This window comes from Hemitrygon akajei, chromosome 7 (assembly GCF_048418815.1).
Source record: "Hemitrygon akajei chromosome 7, sHemAka1.3, whole genome shotgun sequence".
Classification (NCBI taxonomy): domain Eukaryota; kingdom Metazoa; phylum Chordata; class Chondrichthyes; order Myliobatiformes; family Dasyatidae; genus Hemitrygon; species Hemitrygon akajei.
In genome coordinates, this window is record NC_133130.1 from 51,863,986 (window position 1) to 51,886,263 (window position 22,278).

At 37.4% G+C, this 22,278-nt stretch overlaps 1 protein-coding gene across 2 annotated transcripts in view; it reads right to left on the reverse strand.

The window, feature by feature from the left end:
- The window catches only part of LOC140730439 (uncharacterized), a 51,474-nt gene that overhangs the window by 15,774 nt on the left and 13,422 nt on the right, over positions 1–22,278 (reverse strand). For both annotated transcript variants that reach the window (XM_073050843.1, XM_073050844.1), the window contains exons 4-12: positions 21,521–21,633; positions 20,191–20,282; positions 16,808–17,096; positions 15,108–15,310; positions 13,619–13,744; positions 11,919–12,047; positions 11,049–11,171; positions 7,703–7,838; positions 641–5,328 (exon numbers count right to left, since the gene is read on the reverse strand). In XM_073050843.1, the coding sequence (XP_072906944.1) occupies positions 641–5,328; positions 7,703–7,838; positions 11,049–11,171; positions 11,919–12,047; positions 13,619–13,744; positions 15,108–15,310; positions 16,808–17,096; positions 20,191–20,282; positions 21,521–21,633 (5,899 nt within the window). The remainder of the gene's footprint in view (positions 1–640; positions 5,329–7,702; positions 7,839–11,048; positions 11,172–11,918; positions 12,048–13,618; positions 13,745–15,107; positions 15,311–16,807; positions 17,097–20,190; positions 20,283–21,520; positions 21,634–22,278) is intronic.

Below are 22,278 nucleotides of genomic sequence, written 5' to 3' on the forward strand. Positions count from 1 at the left end.
GTACCTGAATTTTGTGTTTCATATACTAAGAACTTCAAATCCCTCAGCATCACAATTTTGTAGGCTCACACACTTTTAACATTCCAAGTGGATAATATCTCATTTTCTTCATTCCAAATGGATATCTCATTTTAGCACATTTTTCCCCCATGTACAGACTTCTTGCCCATTCATGTAAAGTAGGCCTATCCCTGAACAGTTTATTTGTGTTCTCCTCAGAATTTGTGAAACCACTTAGTTTTGTTTTGTCAGCAAGTTTAGCTATCAGATTTGAAATCCCTTCTCAAGGTTCATTTCTTCCAGATGCACAATGCTGAGAGCGAATGTAAGTTGATAACACTTTTATTCCTGCCAATGTTCCCACAACATCCCATAAATAAACACAAGAATTTCAGCTTTCCTCATTGTTGCAAAGATCATAGGCTCAAATTCTTTCTCAGTAATGTCAGACAGAACAGGTGGAGCACTATATTTGGCCCTGGTAGTTAATAGGGTCAGCTTTAAAAATTTAATCGCTGTTTCCGACCATCACACCAGGAAAGAAATGCTTTGTTCCTATGGTCAAATTCAGAACCAGGCATAAAGATACCCTGCTTCCAAACATAACTGGAAAAAAAAATGCTTATCATGGGTTACTTACTTTATTATTCGCCTTTTGTGGTGTATCCTCTTTTGAAAAGTAGCTAGCATTTAGCAGTGATTGGGAACTGAGGTCTAGAGACTGGAGCTGGATCCTTGCGCCTTCCAGCTCCGCAGATAACAATTCTGTCTGTTGTTTCTGTGCAGCCAATTTATTTTCCATCTCTGTTGTTAGATTGGTTAACCTCAATTGCCATTCATCTCTTTCAGATGAATGTTGTTGCTTTAGAGATTCAAGTGCTTGTCTTGTTGTAGTTATTGTATGTTGCAAAGCTTGAATTTTTGCATCTGCATCAGCTTGCTGCTTGAACAGTTGCTCCTGGAGCAGTGCAACGGACTGCTCGGTAGACTCAGAACAAATATCCAGTTCCAAACTTTTCACCTTCAAGTCAGTATCTTCATCAGAAGAAGCAGCTTGGTCATTCAAGTTGGCTGGTTGTTCCTTTAACTGCTGACGCAATAAAATTAGTTCATTAGCTTGTTCCTGAATCATCATCTCTGACTGCTGCAAAGAATCTTTCTGTTCAGACACATGAAGATGAGCACTTTCTAATGAGGATTCAAGCATTCTCAACTGAGCCTGGAGTGTTTCCTTTTCTATCTTTGCTCCAGATAAGGCACTTTGAGCTTCAATCAAGTTACTCTGTAACAAGGATAACTCTGCCTTCATTTCTTCTACAGCATCATTATGTTTCTCATTTATGCTCAAAATGTTTTTATTTCCACATAATGAATTATTATTAACAACATTGCAAGTCGCTTCCTCTTCCAGTATGTTTTGATGCCTTATTTCTTGGGGCATAATCACAATTTCATTTAACTTAGTGTAATCTGAAGCATGTGCACCAGTACTCTGTTTAGTTAAATTCACTTTATTCAACAGGTCAGTATGCATATCTGCTGTCATATCCTCATTTTCAAACTGAATATTGTTTTCATATTCACTTATTAACTTCTGTGGCGAATATTCAGTCAAATGCAGAATTTTGGGTGATAGCTTGGACTGCACCTCACTCAAATTCTGTTGCACACGAATTCTTTGCTTCTCACTCTGTTGGAGCTCAGACTGCATCTTACTCAGGTCCTGTTGCAAAAGAGCTCTTTGCTCCTCACTCTGTAGCAGTTCAGACTGTATCTTACTCAAGTCCTGTTGCAAAAGAGCTCTTTGCTCCTCACTCTGTAGCAGTTCAGACTGTATCTTACTCAGGTCCTGTTGCAAAACAGCTCTTTGCTCCTCACTCTGTAGCAGTTCAGACTGTATCTTACTCAAGTCCTGTTGCAAAAGAGCTCTTTGCTCCTCACTCTGTAGCAGTTCAGACTGTATCTTACTCAGGTCCTGTTGCAAAACAGCTCTTTGCTCCTCACTCTGTAGCAGTTCAGACTGTATCTTACTCAAGTCCTGTTGCAAAAGAGCTCTTTGCTCCTCACTCTGTAGCAGTTCAGACTGTATCTTACTTAAGTCCTGTTGCAAAGAAATTCTTTGCTCCCCACTCTGTTGAAGATCAAATTGTACCTTACTCAAGTCCTGTTGCAAAAGAGCTCTTTGCTTGTCACTCTGTTGCATCTCAGACTCCACCTTACTTAAATCCTCTTGCAAAGAAATTCTTTGCTCCTCACTCTGTTGGAGTGCAGATTGCATCTTACTCAGGTCCTGTTGCAAAAGAGCTCTTTGCTCGTCACTCTGTTGCATCTCAGACTCCACCTTACTTAAATCCTGTTGCAAAGAAATTCTTTGCTCCTCACTCTGTTGGAGTGCAGATTGCATCTTACTCAGGTCCTGTTGCAAAAGAGCTCTTTGCTCGTCACTCTGTTGCATCTCAGACTTCACCTTACTTAAATCCTGTTGCAAAGAAATTCTTTGCTCCTCACTCTGTTGGAGTTCAGACTGCATCTTACTCAAGTCCTGTTGCAAAAGAACTCTTTGCTCCTCACTTAGTTGCAATGTGTTCTTGATATTGTTCAAAGTAGATTGCATTTGTGCATTTAACTCCTGCTGTAATGAATCCAATTGAAATTCCAAATTACTCTTTTGACTCTTTAATTCAATAACGTTGGTTTCAGACTTAGACAGTTTATCCTGAAGATCCAAAATCTCTGTTTCTTTTTGGTGGTATTGCTTCTCTTTGGCTTGGCTTGCATTAAGCTGGTTTTCCAAGGAACAAAACTCCTTTTCTTTCTTTTCAAGTTCACTTTTCAGTCGGTCAATTGTTTGCTTCTGCCAAGATATTTCTTCCAGCAACGATTCTTCATTATTCTTCCTTTCTCTAATTCTTAAATGCACAACTTCCATCTCTTCCTGCATTGTACTCACTTTCTTTTCCAGAACAACCCTATTTTCTTCACTGTGCTGCAACTTGCTCTCCAAAATTTTATCATCAGTCTGTAATTGTTTTAATTGACATAAGCAAGATTCTAATGAAGCCTCTTTATCTTCAAGGTCCATCTGAAGAATCTGAAGTTGGACTTGAAGCCTCTGAAGTTCATTTTCTTTAGTTATAATTGTATCTCGTAACTGGTCTGAAATTATATTGTTTTCTGTAATTAGCTTACTACTTTTAATATTTTCAGATTCTACTGTTGCCAAATCACTTTCAAGTTTCTCTATTTTTGCTTCAAAAATATTTTCTTTTACAGCTTGAGTTTGTATCAGTTGTGTCAATTGTTCTTTGTCCTGAAGTAATTGATTGTAATCCTCTAGTATTTTGTTTTGTCTTGCATTGGACTCTTCAAGTTCTTTTTGTAAGTGATCGATTTCTTTTATTTTCTCCATTTGTCCCTGCAGGTCTCCCATTTCTTCAACTAATGCTTTAACTTTTGCCTCATAACCTGCAATTTTGGAATTATAATCAACAGAAGCGTCTGTGCACTTTCTTTCCAACTCCTCTACTTCTGCATTTTTCATTAATAATGCATTTGCTCGCTCACATAATTGTTGTTCCAAGAAATTGTTATTTTCTTTTTCAGCAGTACATTTGTCTTGGAGATTCTTTATTTGTTCTTCTAGCACAGTACACTCGTGCATCAGTTCACTTTGCCTATTTTCCCCCTCATTCATCTTTTCCATTAATTGTGTAATAGCATTTTCTTTGGCTTCTACTGTACTTTCCAGCAACCCATGTTTCGCTGTTAGTTCTTCACACAGAGTTTTAAGATCATTAATTATGATGTCCTTAGTTGCAGATTCTTCTTTATATTTTGCAAGCGCTTCGTGCATTTCTTCTTCTTTCTTCATCATATCAACAAAAGTAGAATTCTTTTTGTTCAGCTCCATGTTCTCCTGCATTAAATTATGAACAGAAGCCTTCAATTCCTCATTTTCCTCAGAAAGCTGACCTAATGTCTTTTCTTTCAAATTAATTAACTCTTCTTTTTCCTGAATGCACTTCTCTGATAGAAGGTGAGCTTCCAGCTTTGTTTCCAACTCTTTGTTCGTCATTTGCAAACATTTCAAATTATTCATGTTGCTCTCAAGTTCTTGTGTAAAATTTTGGATAGATTTATCTTTCTCATCTACAGTAGCTTGCAATACTGCATGCTGCATCTTTAGTTTATTAATTTCTTCCCCCAGCTCCACTTTTAAGTTCTCACATTTCTTTCCAGCCTCCTCAATGTTTTCTTCCAATTCTTCCCTCTCCTTTAATACTGTTTCATATTTACTCTGCAACTCAGAACGAAGATGCTTTTCAAGCTTCAGCAAGGAATCTTGTGAAGTTATCTCTCCCTTGAGGACAATAATATCATTTTCTAGTGCTGCTCTTGCCACCTCAACTTCAACTTTGTCAAGCATGTTCTTTTCATGTTCTTGCATTAAATGCTTTTTCTCGGTTTCAACCCGGGCAAGTTGCACTTCAAAATCCTGTGTGACCTGTGATATGCTGTCTTTTAATTTCAAAATTTCAGTTTCTTTTAGATTTATCAAGTCGTCTTTTGATTTGGCCATATTACTGACATTTTCATATTCAGCACTAAATACACGTTGAGACTCTTCAAGTTTTAAAACCTTGTTAGTTTCTTGTTGCAGACTTTTCTCCAGTTCAGCTATCTGCGATGTAAGTTGAGAGATGGTCAGGCTAAGGTTTTCTACATCATGTTTATCTTGCTTTGATTTTATCATGAATTCTTCAAAGGCTTGTTTTTCTTTCTGTAACTCCAGTGCTTTGTTGTCTAGCATTTGTTTGACATCGTCAAACTGTCTTTGCAAACTCTGCTTTTCATCATCAAGTAACTTCAGTGTTTCAGATTGTTTTTCAGTTTTGTTTTGATAAATCTCCAGATTCTGCTCTTGCTCTTGATTTTTATTCTTGAAAAACTCAAGATTCTGATCCAATTCTTTAATTTTGTTCTGCAACCCTTCTTTTTCATGCTTAAAGATATCTAAAGCTTGGGTATTTTCAGCTTTCCACTGAGCCAGGGAACCGTTCTCCTCCTCCAGCTTCTGACATGTCTTTTCCTTTAGCTGCACTTCGTTTTGCAGTCCTTCATTCTTATTTTCCATTTTAGCAATCTGGTCATTCAACTGCTCAATACTCCTTTCCTTCTCTTTCATGTCCTTTCGAACAGCGTCTTGCTCCACTTTCATCTTTGAAATTTGCTGTTTAAGGTTTTCCACAGTTATACCTGATGATCTATTTTGATCATCCAGTTGTTGTTGAAGATTTTTTAACTCAAAGTCCAGCTCATTGATCTTACCTAGAAATATGAAAGACACAATATAAAAATATGAATGGCGCAGTACAGAGATCAAAAGAAATCTCTCTGTAAATTAAATTTAGAAAATAATGAAGTTTGATTGGTCTTGTAAATGGCAAGGTAAACATTCAAATACTTCAAGGAAGGAGATAATCTTGCATGCATTAAATGTAAACAAACTGCACTTTCTAAACTGCTTCGATGAGGATACTCCCCCAAATTAAAAATCTAATATATCCATTTTAAAAAGGTGTTTTTTTACACCTATCAGTACTTGTTATTTCAGACATGCCTTATTTTGGGCTATTATTGACCAATAATAATATCTGCTCAATTGTTTATGGCATCCTGATGTAAAGCAATTTAATAGCATCATCAGAACCACCCATAGCTAACATTTTGATTCAGATTTAGTTCAAATGACATTAAATTGACCAATTTTGTTATCACCACACTAGGAAGCCAAAAGCAATTTTGTAATTTCTGTGCACCTGCAATTTAACATCGATATCCCCAAGTAACTATTAGTGATTCAATTCTCCTCAGGGTTGTACTATTTTATAGCCTTCTGTTCGGTAATCAAGGGAAATCATTTGAATCAAACAACTAAGGTACTACTAAACTGTAAAATACTCTGAAATATTAGAGTTTGTGGCAAGAAATCCAATTAACTTAAAATTGCTCATGAAGCTATTTTACAGTCCAATTCTCCAAAGATTAAATAAAAAGTTATGGGTAATCATTTTCTCAAATATTTTTAAATATGAAGGATTTTTTGTTTAATTTTAGTAAATTTCTAGTAAAAAGGGTTTGAAAGATAAGTTCTTCCCCCCCCCCCCCAAGAACCTCTGTTGTGAGGATAGTTTAATATGATTAGTTGCTCAGCCAGCACTATGTCAACACATTTATTGGACAGAAGTGATATCCGACAGAAGTCAACATCAGAAAACGGGGACACAGATGTGGATGGATCTTTGTGAGCACATTTGAAGTCAGCTGCAAGCTTGTATCATTACATTTAGAATTTAAACTCATTTCTATGGTTAAAAATTTAGAAAAATAATTCAATTTTTATAAATTATAGCGGCAAATAGTTCATGAAGAACCAGCAATTTATTATGTGTTTGATATTGTACAGCTCTAAAGACCAACTACCAAGTACCCCCCATTACTGTTCATTATCATGCCTTTTAGGAAATGAAGGATTAATTACATGAATTTTCCTCCCTTCTTTTAGGAAATGCTTGGCTTCCAATGTCATGAAGCTCAGCAAAGGATAACAGGATGAACTGCAGGCATTCTACTAAAGTTTGCAATTACATTCTTTCATAGTAGGAACTCTAGAAGATTCTTTGTTTAGGTACAAAAATAAATGCTGTTGACATAATGCTGCCATTATAAGGATCAAGAATGTTGCATGTTGAATTTGTCGGGGTGAATGGTTCATTTTTGTTGTACTGCAGATTACGGTCTCTCTTTGTGAGCTTTGCTACTGCTTGCTTTGTGAGTGCTGGGTGCTCATTTTTTTTTGATGAAATAAGTAGGGGAGGGTTGATACTTTGCTGTTGTGTGGGAGGGGGAGAAGGGGGCTTTGTGGTTCCAACCTTTGTACTGTTACTCATTCTTTGGGATACTCTTAGTTTTTCAGTGGATGTCTGCAAAGAACAAGAATTTCAGGTTGTATAATGTATAAATTCTCTGATATTAAATAGAACCATTTGAAAACACTAAAAGTAATTTAACCAATTTTTTTTTAAACTTTGTGGTCCTCCCATATTATTTTAATTACTAGTGTTTTTGAGTAATATTTATTCTTCTCAATTTTAATCATACCACCACTGTATTGCAATCAATTGGTTAAATATGAAAGCTTTTTGAATTTTAACTCAATGAGGAGGCACGTATAAAGCCCTAAGAAACACTTGGACAGTCAAAAATCACATCTGAATAATCTGTTTCTCTGCTGGTGATTTTTATTTCTAATTTTATGCCCACCATCAGAAGAAGTCTACCATTTTAGATTTCTATATGTCAGAAGGTACAGCTGTTAGCCATGAAATTATGACAGTCAGCTCTATGGGGAATCACTGTAAAATATTCACTGTCATGGAAACCAATCAAATTCCAACAATGCAAGGAAAGACTGGTCATCATTTAAATAATTATGCAATCATAGTCCCTCAGCTGGACATCTTCTTTGTGGAATTTCATGGCAGTTGTTTTCAAAGGCAGTGGATTGAAAGATCTCTTACAAAAACAAATTCTTAAAACATTTGTTCATAAAGTAAACCAGAATTGGAATGGATTAAGTTAATATTTTTTCTTGACCTTGGTGTATATTGCTGAGTTAATATTTAAAAAGTAAAAGGTTTACTTTTCAAGTCTTCACCATAAGTGCTGGCACGGTTAAAATCCTGTTTGGTCTTCTGTAATTCATTTTCCAGTTTATGAATTTGTGTAAAATTCTGCTGAAGCTGACTTCTAAGACCATCTCTTTCTTCCTGAACATCCTGATAGAAGAAAATGGTTAAAGCTCATTTCTATATCAAATTTATAATAAAAAAGACTGAATAAAATGGAATAGAATCATTTTGAATTGTACACCTCATTGCTGATACAAAGTCTAAAAAAATGGAAATTGAAAAATTCCAGATGCAGCCAATCACTGCTCTGCATCAGTCCATTCCCCCCTTTAAAAGCTTCACCCCTGCCACCTGCTTGCTTGATTAATTCATTTAAAGTACAAAGATACTGGAAATCCAAACAAAAAGCAAAATGCCAGCAGGCCAGACAGCATCAATAAGGCAAAAAAGACAGTCAGTGTTTCAAGTGAAGACCCCATTCATCAGAGTTGGGTAATTGTATGTATATTAAACTGCTGAGTGTGTGTCTTGGCTGTATCTGTCCAGGAGCTGGTGGTGGGAGGGGAAGGTAGAAAACTTGCTTTACTTTTTCCCCTGCTCTGATGAAGTCCCTTCACTGAAAGTGGCTCTGTTTCTCTTCCCAGTGATACTTCTTGATGTATGCTTCCAGCGTTTTGCTTTTAATTATTTAAATGCATTCAATAGACAATAGGTGCAGGAGTAGGCCATTCGGCCCTTCTAGCCAGCACCGCCATTCACTGTGATCATGGCTGATCATACACAATCAGTACCCCGTTCCTGCCCTCTCCCCATATCCCTTGACCCCGCTATCTATAAGAGCTCTATCTAACTCTCTCTTGAATGCATCCACTGCCTCCACTGCCTTCTGGGACAGAGCATTCCACATATCCACCACTCTCTGGGTGAAAAAGTTTTTCCGCATCAGTTCTAAATGGCCTACCCCTTATTCTTAAACTGTGGCCTCTAGTTCTGGACTCACCCATCAGCGGGAACATGCTTCCTGCCTCCAGCGTGTCCAATCCCTTAATAATCTTATGTTTCAATCAGATCCCCTCTCATCCTTCTAAATTCCAGTGTATAGAAGCCCAGTCGCTCCAATCTTTCAACATATGATAATCCCGCCATTCCGGGAATTAACCTTGTGAACCTACGCTGCACTCCCTCAATAGCAAGAATGTCCTTCCTCAAATTTGGAGACCAAAACTGCACACAATACTCCAGGTGGGGTCTCACCAGGGCCCTGTTCAGCTGCAGAAGGACCTCTTTACTCCTATACTCAATTCCTCTTGTTATAAAGGCCAGCATGCCATTAGCTTTCTTCACTGCCTGCTGTACCTGCATGCTTGCTTTCATTGACTGATGTACAAGAACACCTAAATCTCGTTGTACTTACCCTTTTCCCAACTTGACTCCATTTAGATAGTAATCTGCCTTCCTGTTCTTGCCACCAAAGTGGATAACCTCACATTTATCCACAATAAATTGCATCTGCCATATATTTGCCCACTCACTCAACCTGTCCAAGTCACCCTGCATTCTCATAACATCTTCCTGACATTTCACACTGCCACCCAGCTTTGTGTCATCAGCAAATTTGCTAATGTTACTTTTAATCTCTTCATCTAAATCATTAATGTATATTGTAAACAGCTGCGGTCCCAGCACTGAACCTTGCGGTACCCCACTGGTCACAGCCTGCCATTCCGAAAGGGACCCATTAATCGCTACTCTTTGTTTCCTGTCAGCCAGCCAATTTTCAATCCATGTCAGTACTCTGCCCCCAATACCATGTGCCCTAATTTTGCCCACTAATCACCTATGTGGGACTTTATCAAAAGCTTTCTGGAAGTCCAGGTACACTACATCCACTGGCTCTCCCTTGTCCATTTTCATAGTTACATCCTCAAAAAAAAAAAAATTTTTTTCGTGAACAGCTTCCGATTACAGTGGATTCCGGTTAATTGGGCCATAGGTTAATCAGTGCAGCTGCTTATCTGGGGCAATCCTTAAAGAACAAAAGCTAATTGCAAACATAGCCAGGATCCCCTTTATTTATCTGAGACACAATGATGTTTAACTGGGATGGGAGACTGCTGCCAAACAGTTTCTAACTAGTAATCAGTCACGTGCACCTGTATGACCATTAGACACTACACTGTGCTTAGAACAAAGTTTTTAAATTGCAAAAGTTGCATGCGTTTGTGTTCAAAAATTAGTGATTTTCATTACTGCTACTTGGCAAGAAATAAAGAATTCAGAACTGTTTTGTTCAATGCATGCTTCAAGCATTCAAGCTTGGAGATGCCAGAAACAGCCGGGAGTGAAAATGAAACTATTTTACTACTCCAACAAGTTAGGAACTATGAAAAATTTGAAGGTATCGCCAATCATCTTGAATGTTACAATGAAAATGAACATTTGGAAGATACAATTGCCAAAAGCATTGTATGATATGAAGGCAGTCCATTATCTGCACTGGCTATCTGTGCTGATCTTGTCAATTTAGTCTATCAAAAGAATATAGCAGTGTTCACTAGACGAATTCCTCCATCAATAAATATTAGGAACTAATAGAGTTTCATAGTACTGGAGCAGTATTATTAGTGATGTTCTAATTTACCGGTACTTTGTATTTCATTTAACTACATAATTTATTACTCAGTTAAACAATAGTTTGACTTTTGTTTTATACCTTTTAACTATTTCCATATAATTGGAGCAGCAACTTAATTGGGCCAAAGTGTACTGGTCCCCTTTTCTGCAAAATTATCCATTGTTCATATTAAATTCAACCTTCAGCTATGTCCTCTGTAACACCAACTAACTGTCACAACCCCTTATACAAAACTTAAGAATCTTTCAGAGTCACTTTCCCTCTAAAATCTGAACCCTTCTCCCTATCACTCCCAATTGTCTTTGCAAACACAGTTCAGGTGAGCTCTCAAGTGTCAGCCCTCTTGTCCTCCACTACTGATCTCTGCTACTTTAGAATTCCCTTCCTGAACCTATCCAGCTTCCTGCCTTGTTTCAAGTTGCCTAAATCCATTGATGGCTTTGTCCTTCATAATTTGCTTTCACTCATTATTTTCTCTTTTACGCATTACTAAAGCATGTTGCCCACACTAAAAATTGCAAGTCATTGTTGGTATACAAGATTTATTAAATGTCAGTGATTTGGCCTTCCTTGCTTTTCAAATACGGTTTTATATCTCTATACAAATGGCTATTCAATCAGGGAAAACCATTTGGTGCTTAGAGAATTTGAGTTTTTAAGAAAAATAAAAATTACAAAGCAGAACTTCCAAAATATATTTAAAATTATTTACTAAATCTCACTTCAAGCTTTTTCTTCAGATCGTTTTCCTTTGACTGATTTGCCTTTTGAATTTGATCTGATTGGCGTAATTGCTGCTTGATATCGTCCAATTCTTTTTCCAGTTTCTGTTTGCCTGCTGTTAACTGTAATAAAAAAAACATTAAAATGTTCGATATCCTTTGATCTCATGCTGTCCAAAAGTAAACAGAGACTTATAGTATAGTTTATCCAAATGGAAATAGATGCGTTCAAATTAAAATGGTAAATTGGTTTATCATTGTTGTATGTATTGACCTACAGTGAAAAACTGTTTTGCATGCCACCCATACGGATCATCCCATTACACGGTGCATTGAGGGAGAAGATCAAACAATACCATTGCAGAGTAAAGTTAACAGCTACAGAGAAAGTACAGTGTAGGCAAACAAAGTGCATGCTCATAATGAGATAGATTGTGAGGTCAGGAGTCTATTTCATTGTACTAGGGACCATTTAATCATCTCATAGCAGCAGTAGAGAAGCTGTCGTTGATCCTAGTGGTATGTACTTTTATGTTTTGCATCTTCTGCCCGGTGGAGGGGGATAAATGACAGAGAGTCTGGGGTGGATGGGGTCTTTAATTATGTTTGCTGCAGTACTTTACCGAGGCAGCAAGAAATGTTGACAGATTCTAGTGTGTCATGCCTTTCAGGACTATAGTTTATCTGTTGTGTGAATAGGAATAAATATTGGCTTTATTGTGTAACGAGAACAATTTATCAAACATACTGTAAGTAAGCTTAGTAGGTCACAACTGGGCTGAAGAGTTCAAATCAGTAATTAATTCAAAAATTGCAATTGTATCCATTAATGAGACTTGAACCAATAACTTTGAATCCAAAACTACATACTTTATCAACATCTAACTGCAGAACATTGTAGTCTTTTTTAGCTTGTTGCAATTCCTGGTTCAGTTTATTTTTTGTCTGGATGAATTGTTGATCTAGGCTTCTTAGAGAGTGCTGATGATGAGAAATTTCCTGCAGAGTAAGAAATAACACTTGCAATTTCAAATACTAAATATCAAAGGGATTCACAGTGCTTGCATGCAGATAAATTAAACAAGCTGTAAAAATTTACATTCAAAATTCTGAATTTTCCCACTTTATACTGACTCAGTCTTCACAAAAGCCTCTTTTTCACATGCAGTGAGATACTGAGAGATACTCCACTCTACTTATCGCAAACAGGAATTTAACATATTCAAAAGACTAAAGTAGGAACATAAATTCTGCACCACAATCAACAATAATGGCATGACAGTGGCTCAAAATTAAGTGGGAAGAGTTATCACCCATTCTGTTCATCAGATCTTTTATGTAATGCTGCAGAACCATTTTTGCACCACACACACAAACAAATACACGCATACACCATTTTCACCTCTCTCCCCTTCAGATAGCTTTGAGGCTTCAAAGGTGGGGCGGAATGGGGGAGGTGCCCGGCCTTGGTCATAGCAAGGACTAGATCTCAAGCTGCAGTATCACCTGTTTACAGCCACCAGGAGAAAAGCACCAGAGTGGATGAGCTCCAGCAGAGGGGCGTGGCCTCCAAGCTGCATTTGATGCTGCCCCCCAGTGTTCACTCTGTAGAAGACAAGCTGTATTGTGGTCGACAGCAGATTTCTTCAACATTCATGGATGGACTCAGGGTCTTGGACTGTATTTTTTGTGTGACACTATTTTACTGATATTTGATATGTGCCTTGTGCTGTATGCCATTGTTGGTACTGTGTTTTGCACTTTGGCCCTGGAATAACACTGTTCACTTGGCTGAACTCATGCATAGATGTATGGTTGAATGACAATTAAACTCACAATTGAAAATACTAGACCCCAGAGTTAGACATATTATCTGAACATTCACACCGTATAATCAATCATAGTGTAAGCTTTTCAAAGTCAAATTCATGTAAATAGCTAACATCACATCACTGTAGGCCACATATGAACAGCACAAATGAAATGTCATTTATTAACACAGCCCAAACAGGACACGTTTACCAATACCACAGGAGTTTAGTTATCTCTCAAGAAACGGAACAGGGATAATGATGTGTCATTAACTCATGCCTCCTAACCACACTGGAGGCAGAATGTCAATCAAGTTGATTCTCATTTTCATGCTTGCTAATTGCACCTTTCAAGCTCTGTGCTGATTGGTGGCATGAGCCCAGTGATTTATGCAATCAACTCTGGCTCAGGAAGCATGCAACATTTGGAGGTCATATCACTTTAATGTCAATTGAGAGATCTCAAAACGGGCAACATTTGATCACTTTTATCATTTATGATCACTACTGGTATGACATGACACAAGGGCCCCTTTGACATCCAAACTTTAACAGAAATAATACCATTATGATAACACACAAGAAAGCTGAATGAAATTCATCACAGGGTCTGGTCCTAAGTCATGTGCCAGTATAACTTACTGAAATTGCTCAATTTATGGCAACAACCTTCATATCAAATAAGAACATGTTTTTATTTGTGCAGCTTTTGTCTGTAATTAAATTAATGCAACAGTTTTATAATTATATTTTGATCACCTCTTGGAATTCCTTTTCCTTGTCTTTCAACTTCTGCTCAACATTGCGCCGTGTACTCTCAGCATTTTGCCTGCAGCAATTCAGTTCGTCTGACACCTGCTTTAGTTTTTGCTCAACCATCACATACTAGAAAGAGTAGAGAGACATAGATTTTTATATTATTTTGTAATTTATTCTGTCATTAACATTGTTTGTAATGCAAGAGAGAGCAAACTACAAAGTAATTTAAATTCATAAAGGACATCCATTATGTTTCTTCAAAATTGCTTTAAAAATTTTTGACAGTGGTAGAAAATGTAACTTCACAACTCTGTCCTGTAACTACTTTCAAGCTGTCACTTTTTTTTAAATCATAGCTAACCAATTTGCTTCAGGATTATATTATTTGGCTGTAGTACCACAAGATGTGTAAAGAACAATTTACTACTGAATTTACTTCACCCCATGGAAAACAATGTGTTTGCCAATTAATTTACCTCATGTTCTTGGATGCTCAGCTAACATTTAAAGAAAAACAACTGGAAAACTCAGAATTGCAGAGCTATATCCCACCATAGTCTACAATGACTCCAGTGAAATAGAAAATGATTACTAGCCTCTCTCACAAAGTAGATAAAAAGTGAAAATATTTTACATCCCAATTTCTGTTTTTAAAATGTCTAAAAGTTCATGAATATCCATGGATGGATTAAATGTGTTAAGCTCAACATTCCATCCCCATTCTCTGTCCCTCAGGGATTCAGAGTACTTCAAGCATGCAAAACCTGGGTCATCAAGACAATGCCAAGAGGTAACTGGTTAATGAGGCAATAAAGGATTTTTATAGGTAGAAAAGTGTTTTCACTTGGCAAAGGATGGATGGACTTGGGCCAAGGATTTCAAATTAGAGGCCAGAAATACAAGATAGTTTCTAATACATTTGATGAAGATTTCAGAAAAAATACCATTTACATAATAAATGGTAAGAACAGTCAAATGGAGTAGAGTCTGAGTATCTGAGACAATTAGTATAGGTTCTGGATGACCTCGAGACATAAATTTATGTTAATGAAATGAAACATGTTTCTATCTGCCATTTGGATTGGATATAGATGTTACAAATATAAACCCTAGACATCAAAATTATTTAACAAAGTATATTACAGCGAAGTATAGTAAATCACTGGGGCAGTATGGTAGCGTAGTGGTTAGTACATTGTTTTACAATGCTAGTGACCAGGGTTCAATTTCCACTGTTGTCGGTAAGGAGCTAGTACATTCTTCACATAACCATGTGGGTTCCTCCCACATTCCAAAGATATATGGCCAAAATTAAATTAAAATTAGTTATTCCAAAAATGTACATTGAAGGTAAACTTTAAAGATTGAATAAAAATATACCAACAAGAGACAGTCATGTCATAGAATAGAGAATATTTGTATCTAAACCCAAAATGCTGCCAAATTAGGAATTTAAGCAAATAATGTAAATTACTTTGTCCCATCATACCTTGGCATTGCTTTGTTCACACTGTGTAGTCATTTTGGTCAATTCTTCACGGCTTTTAGTCAGTTTGCGTTCTTTCTCTGAAAGCTCCGTTTTTGCTTTCTCAAACTGGAATTGAATTTCATGAAGCTTGCTCATATGATTTTTCACTTCTTTCTCCTGAGCTTCAAGTCGATGTTCCAGATCCAAAACTTTGGTTTGCAGTTCTTCAATTAAAAACAAGACCCTCTCATCACAATTGTACATTAGATACTACCATCGCAAAAAAAAGAAAATGGCTAACATTGTTAAAGAATGCAAAATATTTGACTGAAGAGAAAGTAACGCTATACTTCCACCTTAATCCATTAACAAGAATTCTTAATTTGCTTTACTTTATACCATGTTTAACAGAAGCGCAGAAGGATAATTTTTATTACATTTATGTGCCCAAGTCTTTTAAATGACCCTATTGTATCAGCCTCTACCATATGTCCAGCAGTGTATTCCACGCACCCACCTCTCCGGGTAAAAACAAAAGCTTACCTCTGACATCTCCCTTAAACTTATCTCCATCCATCTTCAATGGATGTCCTCAAGTATTGGCTGTCACTGCCCTGGGAAAAAGATACTGGCTGTCCACTATGCCCCATCCTCCAGTGCAACAGAGAAAATACCACATCCTTTCCTCATAAGACATGATCCCAGCATTATCCTGATAAACCTTCTCTGCACCATCTCTAAGGCTTCCACATCCTTCCTATAATGAGGTGACCAGAACTGAATGAGCTGCAATATTACCCCATGGCTCTTGAACAGAGCAGCACACCATGCACCTTCTTAACCAGCCTATCAACTTGTGGATCAACAAGTTCCACCACCTCAATTCGTACCTCAAGGTCCTTTTGCTCATCCACACTGCTGGAAATCCTATTTTCAACTGACGTCCAAGAAGATATGGGGTTACTTGACAAAATTTACCAATTAGCAATTTATTAATGCAACAAATGCTAAAAATACTTACATTGGTTTTATACAGTGTTTCTTATAAACCTGGACTCAGCATACGTTGCTGCATCAGGATAAAAAAATTCTAACTTTTAGCTTGCTATGTTACCAATGATTGAAGCAATAGAACTTGATGAATTTGGAAATTCTGCAAAATATCGCAATTCCAATTTGCAAGAACTTTAAAAGTAAGTCCATGTTCACTGTGCATATTCTCCAAGCTACAGTAAAACTGAGAATCCAGCAATCTTTGGTAGTGCTGGATTAGATTCTCTTTACCATTGAATGTTACTCCTAATGAATTCCCCAGAGCATGTATTTTGATTTTTTCACATTCTACATTGTGATATATTTTTCACTTATCTGGTGTGCTTAAAAAAAAAGACCAGGAAGTAACAGTTGGGTTTCAGCTTGTACGTTCAGTTTATCAAAGTAAGCCGAAACATACAAGTACTCCCAACCCTAGCTCTGGCCGCAAAGCAATCCATACCCTCAACTCCCCAATGCTCCTGACATCCAACCCCAGCTCTGGCTACTCTGAATTAATGAGTATCAAGATTGCTTTGAGAATTCTGAAAAAACGAATAGCAAGTTAATAGAATTTTGCTGTACTTCACTAGATATTCATAAAGATCCAGGAAGCTGTTCCTCTTTCACAATAGGAATTTCCTAATGATTCATTATGAGAAATTTTTATTCTGTGATCGCTACATTACCTTGATTTTGTAGTTTCAGCTGTTCCTCCAGCTTGGAGCTATCTGTGTTGTTATTAAGCCATCCTGTGGAATGGTTTCCCCTTTGCAAAGACTTGGGATAGTGCTTGAAGGGAGTTTCTTCCTGTTCCCATTGAAGATTCATAGCAACACCCCTTAATGGGGTCTCCAGTGAATGAGAGGCATGCTGACTTGGAGTTTGATCTTGTTGCCATGGAAACACAGATGAAGCCGATCGCTGCCGTGCAATATTCCGCTGGCTAATGGTATTTTGATGTTGCGTTTGATTAAACTACAAAATACAAGAAAAGATTTTTTTAAAAATAAGGAGTTTTCTTTTTAATGTTTCACAACAACTTAGTGCATTAAGCCTAAATTGAGAATGCCCTTTCCATATAGGAACTTTTGTTTCTACAAAATAATGTTATCAGTTCCATAACTTATCTGTTAAGAATTTGGAATAGGGCCTCATTTGGAACTAATTTTTGAAACTTATAGTATGTGGAGGCACCTATCGTCCAATGGTGATACAAACATAGATCCCATGAGCAGGATAACCTGATAACCATTGCCAAATCTTGGTTACCAGAAGTATGAGACCATGGATTAAATACTACCTTATACAAGTCTGTAGTGTGACTTATAGTGATCTAAAAACATCTTTGGAAAAAAAGGGAGATTATGTAAAGGCAGAATAGGAACTGAAGGACACAAGATGTGCAAGATCAAGCCATGAACAAACATTTCTCTTTCAAACAATTTGCTTCTTAAAAATTGTCAACCACCAGCTCTAACCCTTTAAAGAGAAACTTTAAGGTGGTGGTACAGGAGCCACCAGGTTCAGAAATAGTTATTACCCCTCAACCATTAGACACCTGAATCAAAGGGGATAATTTCACTCGATTTCACTTGCCCCATCATTGAAATGTTCCCACAACCAATGGACTCGGACTCCATCTCATGCTCTTGATATTTATTACTTATTTATTATTATGATTATTATTTCTTCCATTTTGTATTTGCACAGTGTGCTGTCCTTTGCACTCCGACTGAACATGCAAGTCGGGTGGTCTTTCATTGATGTTGTGGTTATTAATCTATGGATTTACTGAGTATGCTCGCAAGAAAATGAACCTCAGAGTTGTATATGATGACATATACACATGCACTTTGATAATAAATTTACTTTGAACATTGAAACCAGCCTGCTCTCAGTTGAATCCTGTCTACACCAATTTCCTGAAGAAGCCTTCATATCCAAAGCTCATCTCTTTATCCCCCCTTCTATGAGTCAGAAGATAACAAAAGCTTGTAAACACTCACCATCAGGCTTAAGGACAATCTCCACCCTGCCATTGTGAGAATGGGCCTCTTTTATGATAAACTCTTGCACCTTACACCTTATTTACTTACCTGCACTGCACTTTTCTGCAACTTTAACACTATATTCTGTTCTGTTTTCTCCTTCTGTATTAGCTCAAAGTAATGATGTTTGGAAAGCATGTAAAATAAAGTTTTCCTATTGTACCTTGGTATATGTGCCAATAAAACTTCAATTTCAATACTCTTAAAAACGAAATTTTACCCTCTACATAAATTCTGACTTACTGACAACCCCGTTATCACCCCCGATCTCTCTATTCCTATACTATCAATCAAGTGAAGACACGTCTCATTATTTCCTCTTACCACTCCCCATCACCACAAGCCTCACTTCTTTAATTATCTGTACGTGGTGCGTCTCAAAAGTAAAGAGCATACAACTGCCTGAATGCCAAACATTTGATATTTCATTTTCCATAATACATCTGCAGCCATTCACTTACTGAGCTATTATTGTTTAGGAAAAGGTAATATCAGTTTTTTCTTTTTAAGTGTACCTGACCTTGTGTCTATAGATGATGTCAACAGGAAGCACAAAACAGATAAGCAAAAGTAGCTATGAAGATCAATTTGCATCCTATATGCTGATTCGTCACCACCTTTGATTCAGCCTACAACAGTCTGCATTTGAGCTGTATTTAGCCACACAATCATAATTATAAAGCGAGTAGAGCAGGGCTAAGCACAGAGTCTGATGGTGCACAGGTGCTGACAGTAAGTGTGGAGCAGATATTTCCAATCCAGGCTAGGAAGAGTCTACCAGTGAGGAAACAGAGTGTCCAGTTGCAAAGACAAGAAGCAAGGCCCAGGTCTTGGAGCTTTGTGATAAGTTGAGAGGATGATAATGTTGAATGCTGGGCTGTAGTCAATGAACAACATCCTGATTTATGCAATTTCTTTGTCCAGGCGTCTAAGAGCTGGGTGTAGAGCCAACAAAATAGCATCTGCTGTTGTTTGTTATGATGTCAGGCAAATTGAAGTGGATTCAGGATGTTCCTCATGCAGGAGTTGATAGACTTCCTGTCTAACATCACAAAGCACCTCATCACAGTGGATCTAAGTGCTTCTGATTCCACCACTGATGGCTGTTTCTTAACCCTGATCATCTCTCTAAACCTGTCAATCTTATAAAGCTGCTCCTTCAAACCTAGTCCAACAAGGTTCGTGATCAATTCTGACAATGCCTTGTGTGGGTTAATATAAAAGTAGAAAACTTTGAAAACACTGGATGCTCCATCACATTGGAAACTGTAGCAGACGATCATCTGAAAACAAATGTTGTCTGAGTGTGAAAAGAAAAAAACATCCTAATTCTGGGCAAGCTGGTGTAGGTCTTGTATAGTGAATGGAGCAGATGCCACTGAGAGCCATGTCAACACTGGTAGATGGGAAACCACATCCAATGGAGCATTAAGACACATCATACTGCTGGGAGGAAGGGTGGCATTGTCAGAACTGATCTGACAGAGGTGGAGAAACTTGGAGTCCTTTATAGGAACTAGGTTGGAAGAAAGTATAGAAAAGGTGCTTAACAGTGTACATTGACTTGGAATGGACACTGATTGTTAACCCGTCCTCTGAGAAGGAGATAGAAAAGGGAGGAGTCGAGGTGAAACAGGTGAAGCTGAGAGTAAGTGTAACCTGGTACCAAGTGCAATCAAACTCTGGCATTCTTAATAATGATGTTCATAATAAGCACGTTGGGACAATTTGCAATGTTAAAGCAACTCCATAAATGCAAATTGTTATTGTTGCAATTTGCCTTTAAGAGCAGCTTGAACTGCACACATTTGACAAATCATCTAGAATGCACTGTCCGTCAGGGTAGTGAAGGCAGATTCAATTGTGGCTTTTGTAGAGGAAATCCTTTTTCGCTTTTCCGCTTAAGTGAACGGGAAAAAAAGAATCCGAGTGTGTAATGTGGAATGATTCATGTTACATGTAGAACCTTCCCACCACTTACTGGCAGCATATTGTCTTTAACGGACAAAAATTCATCTCACCTTGGCCTGAATTATTTTTAATTCTGTTTCCAGTCGACTCCTTTCTTCCACTTCTTTGTTATATTTTTCCTGCATTTCCTCTAGTTTAGAGTCTGGAAAATAATTAACAAATCAATTAATGTCAAACAGTCTGTTCCAACTTTCCTTCTCAAATGCAGAGAAAGGTAGTAAAGCTTTTGGTGTAATGTGCAAGATAAGCAATAATCAACTTATTGTGGAATTTTTTGTTTAAAAATGTACCACTCACTTTCCCAATAAAACACAGAATGGGAGATATTACCCAGAGCAACACCGGCATTACAATTATCTTGCAATCAGCAGAATGGAACACATGCTCAATAACTAACCATCTCAGAAGCCAATGTGCTTCTTATAACCCAATACAAACACTTGTATTTAAACGCAAGAAAGTCTGCAGATGCTGGAAATCCAAAGCAACGCACAGAAATGCTGGAGCAACTCAGCAAGCCGGACAACATCTATAGCAAAGAGTAAACTGTCGATATTTCAGGTCAAGACCCTTCATCAGAACGGTCGACGTTTCAGTCCAAAACCCTTCATCAGAACTGAAAAGCTCCTAATGAAGGGTCTCGACCAAAACATTAATTGTTTACTCTTTTCCATAGATGTTGCCTGGCCTGCTGAGTTCCTTCAGCATTTTGTGCATGTTACTTATATTTAAAGATAGGTAATATTTGACTCTTCATGTCTATACTTCTAATCTGCATTTTATACTCTTTAAATTATAATCTATATACATTGCCTCTTCTTACGATTTCTACTAAAATGTACTAATTCACACTTCTCTGTATTAAATTTCATCTGAAAAGTATATGCCTATTTTTGTTTTCAGTCCTGTGTCCTTCTGAAGTCTAGTATTATTTTTCTCATTTCACTCCACTTTCTAGTTTTGTGTAGTCTGTAGATCCTCAATATTTCCTCATAAAGTTTTGAATCAGCCATTTATTAACTGCATTCCAGCACTAAGCTCCAGAGAGAGCTTTGATGTACGACACCATTTTTCACCAAAAATCTTCGTGTCTCATATTTGTCTCTTATTTCCAAGATTTCTGACAAGAAGCACAGAGATTTCGGAAGTCCAGTCACAATTTAAAAAAATTGCAAATGAAATCCTTAAACATGAATTGCTCTTTATACACTCCTTTCACTGTCATTTTTGTCCTAAATTAGAGTTTTCAAAAGCTTCCCCACCACATTGCCTACAAATTTATTATCTTACTGGCTTTATTCTATTCTACATTTTGACCAGTGACTCAATACAATTTTCTGTGTTAAAATCTTTACAATACTAAGATGTAAACAAGCTTACCAGCAACATTTTTATTTGGTGTGATGGACCTTGAGCACTTTGTTTTCGGCGTTCCAGACGAACCATCTGCAGGCATTCCAATGGCTTGGCATCGCTCAAGTTCCGACTTCCATCTAGAAGCAGAAAAATACAGGTCCCATTGTCTTTCCATTTGCAGAACCAGTAATGTTTAGCTTCATTTCACAACAAAAGGAGAAAATTCCAACTACGGCTCAACTTCAGGATGTATAATAGCGATTTACATAAAGATGAGCCCTTTTTTGCTTAATGTTATTATTCACTTCCCGCACCTCTATTCCCTTGCGCTCAAAGAAAGTCAATGTAAAATATGTGGCTACTAATTTTATCTTAAGGCGGCTAATGTAGCATCTCATTATTTAGAAGTTGCTCCTAAGGACCCTTACATTGGTATTATATCACAATAACAGAATAAATAAATGAGGAAACAGGAAAAGGACATCATGAATAGCCCTTTTCTTCTTCACACTTATTTTTAACCTGAATACATCAACTCCTTCCTGTGATACAGTTCCAATCTATCTAAATAGGTTTCTTTACCACATGGATCATTGCAGCAGAGGTCATTGAAGCATTCACATGACATGCTTTGGATGTGCCTCCACAGCCAACTGTGGCGGTGAGTTCCGCAGATTCATCACAGTGTGCCTTTGGGGTGGGGGTGGCAGGGGTGTCTGTTCTAGGAGGCATCCTTTTGCTCTGAGGCTGTGACCTCTGGTCCTAGACTTCCCCCACAATGG